Source organism: Ictidomys tridecemlineatus, chromosome 6 (assembly GCF_052094955.1).
Source record: "Ictidomys tridecemlineatus isolate mIctTri1 chromosome 6, mIctTri1.hap1, whole genome shotgun sequence".
In the NCBI taxonomy this organism is placed as follows: Eukaryota; Metazoa; Chordata; class Mammalia; order Rodentia; family Sciuridae; genus Ictidomys; species Ictidomys tridecemlineatus.
In genome coordinates this window covers 168,263,173-168,277,735 of record NC_135482.1, presented here as the reverse complement: position 1 = coordinate 168,277,735, position 14,563 = coordinate 168,263,173, and the positions used below count along the sequence as shown (strand labels likewise).

At 33.5% G+C, this 14,563-nt stretch overlaps 1 protein-coding gene across 7 annotated transcripts in view; it reads right to left on the bottom strand.

The window, feature by feature from the left end:
• The window catches only part of Trpc4 (transient receptor potential cation channel subfamily C member 4), a 198,472-nt gene that overhangs the window by 15,838 nt on the left and 168,071 nt on the right, over positions 1-14,563 (bottom strand). For all 7 annotated transcript variants that reach the window (XM_040281574.2, XM_040281571.2, XM_040281575.2 and 4 more), the window contains 2 exons: positions 8,603-8,916; positions 1,116-1,311 (listed from right to left, as the gene is read on the bottom strand). In XM_040281574.2, the coding sequence (XP_040137508.1) occupies positions 1,116-1,311; positions 8,603-8,916 (510 nt within the window). The remainder of the gene's footprint in view (positions 1-1,115; positions 1,312-8,602; positions 8,917-14,563) is intronic.

The following is a 14,563-nucleotide window of genomic DNA, read 5'->3' as shown; positions in this document are numbered from 1 at the left end:
GCTTGATAATTAGATGTTTTCTAATTTGTTTTTGTTGTTGTACTGGGAAATAGAATCTACATTTCGAAAATGTATTGACTGGAGGAAAACAGAACTTAACGAAATATATGGAGATATTGACAAAATTTTCAGATTGTAAGATGTTTAAGAGAAGCTCTCTATATAATTTATACATTCATATATTTACCAACAAATCCTTATTCATTATTAATAATTAATTATTATATATTGTGAATCTTTTAGTTTATGAAACAGTAAATAAAAATAAAGTTTCTGTTTTATGCATCATTTTTTAAAATCAGTGTCAGGTGTCTTATAGGAAAAATTTGCTTCCATACAGACAGTTTCAGTAAAATTTGGAGTGATGCTTGACAAAAATAATTCATGAAACTTCAAAGCTTTAACCATGGATTCAAAGATACAATGTAATTACAGTTATTTATGGGAATACTGGACAACCTATAATTATGCTTATAAAATGCTACTTCTCTAAGGTATAAATATGAAAGATTACAGAAATATATTTTATTCCTGTATGAGTTTGTTTTGTGACTGTAGCTATTCATCATAGACATATATCACTAAGTTCAACTGGATAAAGGGCTTTATCCTTCTCATTCATTGAAGTGTTTCTAGTTTCTAGAACAGTACCTGGCCATAGATGTACTCAGAGAGAACTTGTTAAATCAATGAGTAAATAAATTAAACTAAGTTGTCTTGATTCCAGAGTTTCAAATAAACATATTGCAGGTTTGCCAACAGATTTCAAGATTATAAGTAAATGGATAAAGATACTGCAAAACCCAATAGGCATTGTATAAACATGAGTTGTTTGTTGTTATAAGTCATTCCTCAACTACTATTTACCATAGTTAATGATTGCCTGAAAAGTTAGATTTAGTCTATTTGAATAATAATGTATAATATGACAAAGCTATATAAATATATGACCACATGTTATATAACACTGCTCAGAAATTTGAAATTACAGTCATTCTTATCTGTCTTACCAATAGCCAATTACAAATTTTATTACTATAATAATTAGACGTAGTATACCTAGGGAAAAACACATTTGTAGATAAAGTGAATTAAAATAAAGCTAGTCAACTTACAGCAATAAGTTGGTAAGAATTATTCATCATAGCTATTAACATGTTGAGAAGGACAACCAGAGAGATGACATTGTATGTCCCAAACATGGTGGCACCAACAAACTCAGTAAATTCATGCTGTGCTTTGACATTGGTCACATATAAATTGATGAGCCCAAATATTGACCAAAACAAAGACTGAAGTGTCTCAAATAACCTGGAATAAAGATAAAATAACATCAAAGCTATATTAAACCATTAAAGGATAAGGTATAGCAACAGAATTTGGTATTATTATATATATTTGGTTAATTTCAAATACATATTATAGCAAAATGAGTTTTAAGACAATTTTAAAATTAAACTTACTAAAAGTAAAGAAAATTATTTAAACCAAGTTCGTACAAATGATATACTTAATTTTCCTACTGCGTTGAAATCTGTATTTAATTTCCTAAGGGGTGTAGAAAAGAACCATATACTATTTTTGCATGACAATTGGAAGAAGAATGGCTTTTATTTGCATAAATGGTTGGAGGGGGAACCAAAAGTAGAATATTTTGTGACATATGGAAATTATGCAACATTTATATTTTAATATTCATAAGTAAAATTTTATGAAATATTATCACTCTCATTCCTTTATGTATTGTCTATGTTTTATTTTGTACTAACCAAAATGGCAGAAGTAGATAGTTGCATCAGAGAAAATATGGCTCTCAAAGCCTAAAATATTTATTATCTAGAAAGTTTACGAAATATCTATTATCATATAAAGTTTGTCAACCCTTGTCCTAGGCCACTGAGGAGTAACGAACAAATGATCTATTTTTAAATCTCAGGCTTTAAAAAAAAGTCAGTGTTTTTTTTAAAACCTGACTTTGCTCTTCATTGTAGGAGAATGAAAAACACTATTCATTGTTAAGGATTTCCAGGTTTACAATTAAAATCGTACTCACATAAAATGGCGAAGAGTCTCAGAATGCTTGGATAACAAAATTTGACTTGATTTTTTTTTAGTAATTAAAGTCCCATTTTATTTAACCCAGTCAATGAATAAACTCTGGTGATTTTATTGAGAGTAAATCTTTCTGAACTTAGTTTGAAAAATGGAATAATTTGAGGAATATCTGAACCCAAATGGATAATTGTTTCTTTCAATGAGATTATTATGGTACATTAACATACTATAACAAAAAGATAGCAGTGCTTTAATACTCTTTGGAAATGATTTTAACAGAGTATTTTAAAATTATATTGTGAAAACAAAACCAGAAACCTTCTTATACCAGGCCTGGTGACAGAGAAGATTGCAGCCTTAAGGAGTTTAGCATTAGATGGGCATCACATCGTGGGACCAAGCCAATCCTGTGTTATGAGTCCCTGGAGCTTCTCACCTAAGGCCTCAGGGATTAGATGAGCCATGGTCAAGAGACCCATAGAAGGACAATTTACCTGAACCCAGTGGCTTACAGATGGAGCTCAGGTGAAAATGATCAGATTTCCTCTCCAGGAAAGTTTATCTTAGAAATATCAAGATAATGAGGTAGTTGACAAAAAAGGGGCTGAGATGACAACATTTATGATGAAGTCAGGGATATTGGAATGAAAAGATGCTGAAAGTTCCAGACAGTACAAATTAAGAGGTAGAGACTCGAGGATGAATAGAGTGAGCAATAATTAAACACTGAAGTGGAGACATGTGGAGTAGGTGAATCACGTTACACTGATACATAGTGTAAAAATTCCTTAGCCTGGCTCTGTGTCAACTCCTTCTCTTCCTGAAGCTGGTAGGTCTTTCTCCAACTTCTTCCCTTACTAAATCAACCCTTTCTCAGAAGAGAAAAAGGCTATAATTCTGTGCATGGTTTTTATGACAAAATGCCTCTTACTTGAAATAAGCCATACATATCTGGTCCATTGTAAGTAAGAGAATCTAACAAAATATGTCTAAATTGGCATTTAGGAATGTTTTCCCCCTAAATTTATTATTTTTTTAAAAAGTAATCAATTTTACATTTTAATTGACTAATTAATTTAGGACATGATACTACATTTCTAAAACTTATTTATTTGTTCTTTTGTTGCATTTTTATTTTAGTTATATTAATATTGGGGTTTATTTTGACATAATTGTAAAAGCATGGAATATAACTTGAAACTTAATTTTTCTAGAGCTGGTAAATGATATAACAGATTATTACAAAGTAACAAATAATCAATTTTAGTCCTAACAAGGAATGTTGTACCCTGTTTGTAAGGAGATAATGGTAAATTGTTTAAAGACAACCAGATATCACATTAATAATATTGAGGAGAGTTAAATCTAATACATTGACCTATACAAAGTCTACTCAAATTTATTCTTTGAAATTTCCTGAGAAAAAGTAAATTTGTCCCAAACTCGTAAGTTCTTTATATTTATTAACCTTCAGGTATCCTTTGGAGTGAATATGAAATAACTATAATCATTCCAAATAGTATGTATTTTAACTATGAATATAAAAAACATAATTCAACTGCAGGAATAGCAGTTTAAGGAAAGTTACAAGTTAAATGGCAAAAATTGTGTAATAAATTATATTAAGTGTTTACACATAAATTCATAATATTTGTTTTTTCAACTTTTCCAAGCAGGACAATGATTCAGAATAAAATGGGTTCATATGGTTTAATAGTATTTATTTGCTTCTGTCTAAATAAGAACCAGTAGTTCTTAGAGATCATTAGTAACTCCTTTTATAAAATTTGTATTACAACTAGAACTTAAAAACGGGAAATTCAAAGTAAAATTATATTTTGTTATTAACTATCAATTTTATTCTTTCTTTTTATTTTCCTTCTTTCAGTATAATGAATCTCTGGTGAGATTTATAGAATAGTTTCACCTCCGACAAACATTTACTTTTCAGATGAATTTAAGACCCTGGTGTTAAGGTGTTTCTAAATGACTATTTCTTTTATTAGAGGAACTTAAAAAAATAAATCTAGATTAACATTTCAAAGCCATTACTTCCAGAGATGTTTTGATCATTAGTGATTCTCAAACCTATTGAGACCAACATTGCCCATAAATTTAAGAGTCATTAGTTTCATCACATCTCAGAATGCCTTTATATGACTAATATTTTCCTTGTTCTGTGGGGCGAGAAGGACTGCAATTTCCCAAGACAGTGCCACAACTTAATTGACACAGCACAAAAATCTCGTTGAACGCTAAATCGAAGACTAACTTTGTATGGGTTAAGACTCTGCTTTCCTAAATACAAAATTTTATCTCTTGCCCTTTGAAGATATTTCTGAATTGCTACATTTCAACATTTGCTGGTTCCCTGGTTAAATATTTACAAGGAGAGAAAGACAACAAGTAAAAAGGTAATGTATTCCACAGCCGAGGTTTTCCTCTGTCCCGTGAGACTAACATGATGAGCAAATATAAATTAATACAACACCCATCTGAATATTTTATCTTTATTTTCAACCAAAGAAAAATGTGATTCAGAAACAAGTCAAGTGTGACCCCGATTGGCCAGTTCCAACTATTAGGACTTTGACTCCAACATAGTATTTTTCTTAATGTGATAATATTTGTCACGAAGTCTAGGACTTCCTTTTAGTAAGAAAGTCCCTTACCAGGGTCAATAAGCTTAAGTGCATATAGCATAATTTTAATGACTCAAAAGTTTGTCTTTTTATGACTTGTAGATCTTCTCATGTTAATGAGAAAACTACCTGGAAGCATGAAAGGATGGGGAGGAAGGAGCCATTTGCTGGCAGGAACATGTACAGAGAGACACAGAAGATACAGATGACAGTCTATGTCCACTGGGGGCTCACAGCCAGTAGGAGATCAAGAAAGGCCTCCTGGGAAAGGTCTATTTGATATGAAATTTGAACAAAAGAGTGAAATTTTCCCAAGCTGGAGAGCAATACAAGAGCATGTCTGGGATGAGGAAAGAATATGGTGTACTGGGGGATTTATAAACTGGCAAAGTTGAAGAGTAAGGTGTCATTTGGGAATTAAGAAAGGTGAGGCAAAGAAAGGAAACATGGAGCATATCACTGAAGGACCTACTATGTCACACTAAGGGATGTGGCTTCATGTAGTATGAAATGGGAAACCATATTGATACCCTGCATAGGGGAGCCTCTGGTTTGGGTTTAGAAAGGTCATTCAAGAAGCAGGATGGTAGACATAGGAGAAAAGGCAGAACCCAGAGGAAGGGGGACTTGGACTTGGTCATAAGCTTTAGTGCCAAGACACTAAAGAGCAGAATAATCATTTAATAGCTGATTACCTGTGGAAGGGATAGAGGAAGAAAAGATCTAGTATAAAACACAAATTTTTCATTTCAGTTTCTTGGTGGAATGTGGTAACACTGACTAAGAAAGGGAGTTGGAGAGAAATTTGGGAGAGACTGGTGAGTTCTTGCAGTTGATGTTTAGTTTTCTTCAGGAGACATGTATGGCAAGGTGTCCAACAGACAGTCAAAAACACTTTATGGCATGGGAACAGGAATCTGTGCTGATCACATGAATATGGAAGTTACCTGTTAGACTTATTGGGCCAAATCCATACGCATAGATGAGTTTTCAAAGGGACACTCTTAGAAGTATCTGAGGTTAATATCCTAAGGAAGACTACTATTCGAAGACAGTTATTGAAATATAGTTTTGGAGCAAAATGGAAAAAAAAATTAGAAAAGTAAAATGGAAAGTGGAAAATTGTTAATATAAAAGTAAAAGGAGGACAAGATTTCAAATAAATGGAAATGCTAAATAGGGGCAAATTAAGGAGACCCACAGAGATTGATGACTACCAGCAATGGTGACAAGAAGACCTTAGAAGATATGCTCTAGAATGTTTTTAGAGGAGTGAAAAAGACAGAAGCCAAATTGCAATTGGATGAAGAATAAGTGAGAGGGAGAAAAGAAGATACCTTCTTAGGGTACCTTGGATGACATGAGGGAGAGAGACAGGAGTGACAGCTAATGGGAAATACAGTGTTCAAAGTTCCAGCATATGTTTATACCCTGACTGGAAGGGGTAGGAACCTGATGAAATAAATGAAAGATAATACCCTCCAACCAACGATAAGGGAAAGAAGAAGTGTGGCTACCATTTTCTATGACATTACATGACATTGTAGATGATGTTTTAGGTTATTGACTATGAATTATGTTTTTTAAACATTATATAGAATAAGATTTCCAAAATTGTGTCTAGTACAAAACAGCCTGAATTTAATGGTAGATACAAAATTATAAAAGGAAAATTGAAGATCAGCAAAAGTCTAGAAACAAGATGCACAGCAGAAACCTTGAGGGTATCACTATGATTGATAATGATTGATATCAATTGTGCTTAAAAATGTCAACAAAGGATAGGAAACTTAGGCCTAGTGAATTCTGTTAATAATACAGGGAGTTTTAAATATGAATATGTCCATACACGTACACACACACATGCACGCACATATATAAGTTCATGAATATCTTCTAGAAAAAATAAATTGTTGCTTGGGATGTTATGTTCCATTATCTAAAAAATAATTTAGATAAATACTTGATTTATTTGGGGTGAATGATTTGGGCATATAATATTTGAGATATACAATTTACCTGTTTTTGTTCATGATAATGGAAGAAACCATTGGTATAGATAAACTTAAATGATATGTAATCTAAACAACCAACAAATTTATTTTTGTATTACAATTTCTATTAAATATTTGCATCAGCTTTGTCTAGCCACAACCTTCTTGTATTGATATTATAAATAGTTTGTAATGTGGAGTTATTTACCAAGAAACCAATAATAAGAGCAAGGGGATTCCTGGGATTTTAGGGTATTATACATCAGAACAGTGCTAGGTTTATCATTGTTGTTTGCAGAGGGGGTAGATAGTTGAGCAGGACTTGCTCTTGAAACTAGATCATTTCTCTGAAGTAAAGAGAACTGGGCAGGTAGAACAGTTGTAGGTGTTGGGTGAGAGCTCCTTCTGGTAGACAAATAAGGAAACCAAAAGGATATGACAACAGATATATACAGAGAGGTCTTGGGAAATAGTTTTGGTTGAGGTACACAGAACAAAGTAACAAAGAGTTGTGAAAGAGGAAACATGCAAAAGTGCTTTCCATGAGAAATTCAGGAGACCAGTCAAATGTGTATCCATAAAGGTTAGAGGTCTAATTCTCATTGATGAAGACAGAGGTGGATGGAATCTGACCATTGTAAACCTCTAGTCCTAGTTGTCCTGGACAAATTAGCAAATCAAGGTCCACAAATGAAGGAAGAAAGGTAAGTTCAAGCTTGGAAACCAAGATGCCATCCAGGATTATAAGGAACAAGGACATTACTACAAGAGGTTTCCTTTCCTCCCTCCTTCCCAAAAAAGAGCAGGAAAAGGGTGGCGACAGTGCTGAAAGAGCTGGCTGGGGAGGAACTGCTGCTTAAGAGCAGAAGCATCAAGTCAGAAGTCAAAGGATGAAGGGACAAGAGGAAGCCTGGATGATTTTGTGCCTTGTTTATGATTCCTGGTTTGCATCAAATCTATTTCTGAAAGGGGCTGAAGTAGCTAAGGCTGAGATTAAAATTTTATGTGCACATAAAACAGATGTTTGTTAATTAAAATGGAGTTTTAAATATCAGGATCAAAAATGAAACAGATGTGGGATTAAACCAATGAGAGCATTTTAGCTATAAGTGGTTTAGTTGATGTGAAACCATTGATTTCTTCCCAACCGAGAAACTGCTGTCTTCTCTTACAGTAGATAAAGTTATATCATGGCCCATGAATAAGGTCATACTTTTAGAGTCATGCTTGAAATACCCATGTTCGCAAGTGAATATCGTGTATTGGAAAAGCATCGAGCTTCTCAATCTGATAATTAACCATCTTTTTATCCAAGTGGGAAGAGAACGGCCCAAAAAAGCATAGGGGTACTCTGTGAAAGCTATAGGGAGTCACTGGGCTCAGGGGCCTATGCTATCAGCAAACCTGATTGTGAAAATTGCAGGAGATGGACATGTGAATAATAATGGTTAGGTTTATCTGGGTTTTCCACGTTGCATTGGATGCTTAATCTTTTGTGTGGGAACTAGAAAACAAAAGGACTTCTGCACATGGGAAACACATGAAGAAACATAAAAACTCTTGGATTTTCTATTATGATTGACTTTAGATATATTCTACATTTAATGTTCTTGCAATCTGTCAATAATATTCCTTAATTATCCCACATTTTAAAGCAGTATATATAACTTTCCTTTACATGAGGTCATTTAAAAGAAAAAATGATTTGCTAAATCTTAAAATAAATGTACCAGGTATTTTTTTTTAATTTTAATGTCAGAAGGATTCATTCAAATTCAAAGCCATGTTAATTCTATTTTCTGCTTTATGCATTATTTTCATTCTCCATTTTTTTTGCAACAATTTGTCATGGATTTTCCAATACTCTATATTTTCTCCCATGTTACCAATAGAAACAGCTATCCAACTTACGTTGAAAATGCATTATTCTGCTTTTCACATCGTATGCCTTTGCAGCTTAATCCTTTGGTTTCTTCATAATAGAAGTACAACTGATTTAAGCCATTTGCAAATGCTAGCAGCACAAGGCAGTATATGAATAGAAACTTCAAAATGTCCAGGAGCATTCTTCCCAGAGATATTTGTAGAGGTCCCAGGTGAGAATTTGCAGTAAAAAGTGAGATCAGACGCAGGGAACTGAAGATGTTTGCAATAGCAAATAAAGCCTCAGCAACCAGAGTGGGATGCCACATGTCCCATGATTCTCGTGGGTTAAGAGCACTGTACTGGAGAAAACAGAGAAATACGGAGATGTAAAACAAACACATGCTTACGAATACATCAGATTCAGACCTGGGATGTTTTTTAGGTGACCCAGCACAAATGGCTTATTGTCTGGAAGCTGATGTCCTCTATGACTATCAACACAAAAATAACAGTTTATTAATTTATAAGTTTTAACCAAAGTGCCTTCTAAGTCTGTCCTTGTTATTTGTGATTATTGTCAATACATTAATTCTAGCTGTCTTTGAATTTTCCCATGGAACTTTAAGAAAAGAAAAGAAAGAAGGTAGGGGAAAATCAGATTTTATATTGGGAAAACAGCAATATCAAGATAGCAAAGCAAACTACATTATTTTTTTAAAAAAAGTTAAGTTTTGTACCAAATAATCAATGACCTTACTTGTAATATTTGAAATAGTTGCCAATTCTAGAGGAATACATGTGGATACAAATTATATATGAATGAATGACTGTAGTAGTCCTCTATTGCTTTGGAAACAGTAATGTCTAATAGGGGATAAATATCAGTGCTTTGTGCCTGAAATATCTTAAATGGAAATACAACCTAAGTTAAAATTCTATTGGTGGTTATTGAATTGCCATTTAAAAATATTTAATATATAGGAAATTCTGAACTTAGATTAGCTAATTAGATAAAATGTTTGAGAAAAATACTTGCCAATTTAAAAATTTATTTTATTTTGGGGGGTATCAGATTGAACTCGGGCACTCTACCACTGAGCCATATCCTCAGCCCTATTTTGTATTTAATTTAGAGACAGGGTCTCACTGAGTTGCTTAGTGCCTTGCTTTGCTGAGGCTGGTTTTGAACTCGAAATCCTCCTCTCCCAGCCTCCCCAGCTGCTGGGATTATAGGTGTGTGCCACTGGGCCCATCTTGCCAATTTAAAATTTGCCCAGAAAATTTTCTAAAAAACATAAAGCAATTGATTAAAATGCCAGTTTTGAATGATTGTGGATATTAAACCATATAAAAGGCACAACAAAATTCATCCCTGTATTATTGAGATAAATGTGCATCCTTTAAAAGAGCCAAATATGCTTTTGAAATATTGAGATATGAAACTATAATTAAATTGGTATTAAAACTGAACAAAATTAAATTCTCTTTTTCATAAACATCATTAAAACAGTATAAGAAGTTCTATTTCTATCTAAGTTCCATCAGAATATTTTCATAATGAATCCACCTGAAAGATCTTGACATTTATTAATCAATTAATTCACCTTGAATCTAATAGATAGTATTTTTTTAAATTCTCCCTAGGCCAGGGGGCACATCTCAAGCTCTTGATGTTATTCAATTCTTGGGCTTTTGCTGGACTGACAATTTAAGACAATTAAGTTTGAACTAGAAGAAAATTATTTTCTTCTTTTAAATCCTGATAAATGGTCTTGAATATCTCCATGCATGCCTTCACCATAAAATAACTAATGATAGAGATGCAGAAAAAAAAAAACAGTTAAGATGTTCATCTTATAAATCTAATATATACTAGGGTGTGAGCTGAGGGTACCAAACACTACCTAATTCTTTCTACTTAGCTCCCCTCTAAATGATGCTACCTTTTCATTCAAATACAGGGATCAATCACATTCTCCTTTCTTTCTTCATTTCTTTCTTGAAAGACATAAACATTTAAGTAGAGAACAATTCCCATTATGTCAATGGTTCATTCTGTTTTTTGTTAAGCCTTTTAATATAGCTTAGGAATATATCTCAACAGAAACAAAATATGAAACAAGAAGTATCCTTAAGGATGCATTCATTTTCTTTGAATTTCTCACAACATTTAATGCAATATGCTGCATATGCATTTTATTCCATCAAGTATTTATAGATCTGTGATGTGGACAGGTACAACTGATTATAATAAAAATTCTCTAAGTATCAGTACAAAGCATCCTAGGAGAAGAGAAAGTGATTAAGGGATTTAGGAAGCTAGGAATGGATACAGTATGTGTGTGTGTATGTATATATATTTTTTTTTCAAAATTTTCAGAATCGTTTAAATCCAGGGAAGATGGACCTTGCTCTAGATTTCACAATTTCACAGCAGCTCAAGTCAGTCAGATGTATAATCCCTCATCACATTGTGATAGAGTTCAGCTCTTCTGTGGATCGACTGTGCATACAGCCCTTCTTAGTGATTTAACTCAGCTGGGACTCAAAAAAAAATCATAAGAGGTAATCTTAACAAATAGTAAGAAGCTATATTTTACCCCAATATAATTATCCAAGTTGGATCCAGAATCTAGCACTTCTGATAAGTGCTGGGGAACAATGCCACATGAATATGTTTAAGTTATGCACAATCAAAGCTTTCTAAGCAAAACATCCCTGTTATCTGAGTTAAATGAAGTTTGAATGGCAAACAATTTCTGAAAGTTAAAGACAGAGAGACTTCCTGAGAGACTTAGAAATATCTCCTCTGGTGCCATCTGCTTACATTCTCAGGATAATAAATCTAGAGACCTTCATCTCCCCCAAAAGAATTTATTTACTTAAGAAAGTTAAGGTCTTTCTCTCTCCTTCTCTAGGGGAAAGATGGGCAGCTTGCTCAGCTGCATCATATAAATTCTGAGATTCATAATTACATATTTCCTCTCTGGTGGTACAAATCTCTGGTACGCACAGAGTGCATCTGGCTCTGTCCATGTCCTCAGGGTGTGGGTGGTGGATGTGGGGAACTGATGATAAAGTTACACTGTAAGCAAATAATTTGTCTGTTTTCTGATCCAGAAACTGTTAGGGATAAATAGAGATATAAACATTGAGTGATTACTTCTTGATTTTGTTCTATTAAGCTTTGTTTTAAATTTGTCTCCTGTCGTTCACATACACATTTTCTCAGGCTTTTAAATATAGTCTTTGTTTTATGAAATTAAAAAAATTCTTATAAACCATGATGTTCTTTGTATGTGTATGAAATAATTGTAATTCTTTATTCATTAAATTTATTTCTCCCCATCTATTATTGGAGAATTAAAATATTAACTTGGAATTTCTAATCTTTAGTATCTAAATATTAATTTAATCATCTAATTACTTAATAATTAATTTAATTATTTGATTATTTAATTATTTAAATAATTATTTAATTGTCTAAGAAGTTTTTAAAGTAGAATTTATACTCACTTTTCATGTTTGCATCTTTGATTCTGTGCTTATTGGTGATTGTTGGCAGGTTCCTCTACCTTAAATTGAACAGTTGAGTTTACTTTTCATCTCATTCCACCAACTCTCCCTGGGTGTTTTCTTTGATTTGATTTCAGATTCCCATCTTTTTCTGTTTTAGACAGGGTTCTTCTCAGCCCAGGCTGGTCTTAAATTCATGGTCTCAAACTCCTGGGCTCAAGTAATTTTCCTGATTCAGCCTCCCTGGTAACTGAGATAAGATGTATGGGCCACCATGCTGGCTTCATGATTCAGCTTTTAGTTATGACCCCAACTTTACATCTCCAAATCTGACTGCTCACATATTTTATATTCTACTGTCTGGTCAACTTTTCTGCTCGTGTATGTATGTATGTATATGTATATCAGAGGCATCTCAAACTCATAGACTATAGAAGGAAGTTATTACCTTTTCTTCAAACTTTCTGGTTTTATATCTGCTGATCTTAATTAATGAACAGGAGGAAATCATCCAGTTCAGAATTTCCTGCTCATCCTCAAATCTGCCCTTCCAAAATCCCAGTATCTAAATACAAATCTTCTACGTATTCTTTTCTTCATTATATCCTCACTGACTTCAAGCAGTTCTTTTTCTCTCTCAGTTATTCTGATATCTTCCCAACTATTCTCCCAGCCTTAAACTTTATCTCTTCAATCCTCTATTTCCTCAAAAGTGACCCCTTCAAGGAGAAAATCAGACCATATCATTAATATTATTCAATGACTGCATTGTCTTCCAGATGACATTTTGACTTCTGAACAGGTCACAGAAAGCTTCTGGAATGTGTTTTCTAACTTCCTTTTACAATTGACCAACCACTGTCCCCAATTAGGTTCCTAATACCCCAGGTCAAAATTTTAGAGCTAGCAATTCTTCAAATGAGCCACATATCCTTATTGAAATGCCTTTCTATCAATGCTGGAACCTTTGCACAGAATGAATTTAAATTGTAATCATTTCCACTGCTCAGCTTTTATTCATTCAGCAGGTATATGCTGCATGCCTATTCTGTATCAAGCACTATCTTCAGAGTTTGCAGTGGTAACAAAGGAAGGTACAGCCATGGATTTAGAATATATGAAGAAGACAGACATGAATCCAGTAATGCTAATCTTTCTTTTGAAAAGTGCTCTCTCACCAGAGATGAATGGATGCTGGAATCATAACGAACCAAAGCTAGTAGCCATATATTGTAGAATAATCTTGAGGGACAAATTAAGAGCTGTTCAATCACCACTATCTTTTCTAGAAACATCAATTCCTGTCTCCCTTTTCCTCGAAAGAATTTGTTTTTTCATTCTACTCCTAACATTCTGTGACTTTGCCACATACTTCCTTTCTATACAGATTCCTTTCTAAGAGAACTGACTGCTCCTTTTGTAGATCAATATAATAGGATATGTCACCTGGAGTTATTGGTCAGTTTTTCCTGCAAGGAACTTCATCTAATGCATTCTCATATGCTCAACATCTAGTAGAGCATTTTATGTTAGAAACTCCAAAAGCATTGTAGGCAGAAGAATCATAGGTATACACCAAAGTGTGATGTTTCCTTGTATAAATGAGAGTAGCTTGCTATACCTGGAACACAAAGGCTTTACCAAAATAAGATGAGCCTGAGAGGTGGTAGAGCCAAGTCATGAAGACCTTGCATTTAATCACAATATTGGACAATGAGGTCCTTGAATATGGGAAAATATGTTGGTTCATCTTCATGTTCTCTTATAATATCTAATGCATACTTATGCAATCAATCAAAATGGATAAAACTTACAGGGATATATTATAAAAGTATTTATGCTATCATTTGGATCTGGAATGTCTCCCAAAGGCCAATGTATTAAAAAACTGGTCTCCAGCCTGGCATTATTGGGAGGTGGTAGAGCCAGTAGAATGGGAGACCAGTAGGCAACTTCAGGTCACTGAGAGGCATGCCATTGAAGGAGATTGTGGTCTCTTCTTTCCTTTCACTTCCAGTCATAAAGAGTTTGCTCCTCCATACACTCCCTGCCATGATACATAACAGCACCATCAATAGATGTGGACTGAAATCTCCAAAACTGTGAGCCAAAATAAATCTTTTCTCTTTACGAGCTGATTGCTCCTGGTATTTATTGTAGTATTAGAAAGCTGGCTAACATATTTGTGAGAATAAATAGAATTCATATATTAGTTTTAATGTAAATTTTCAAGGTGGAAACTTTTTTTTAATTTTTTTAATTTTCTGTAGATAATTATGTAGTGAAAGGCAATGTGAAGTCAAAGGACTTTTTCTTCTAGTAGATAATTCTAGATTAAACAACTGGGATTCAAATCTCTTCATCTCTCTTCCATAGAACAAAAGAACATTTTAGAAAGCCCAATACTTCCAGGAGTAGCCTTGTTATATCACTTACGAGATGGGAAACAATAATATTTATCCCTTTTTAATCTCTGACAATAGGAAGAAT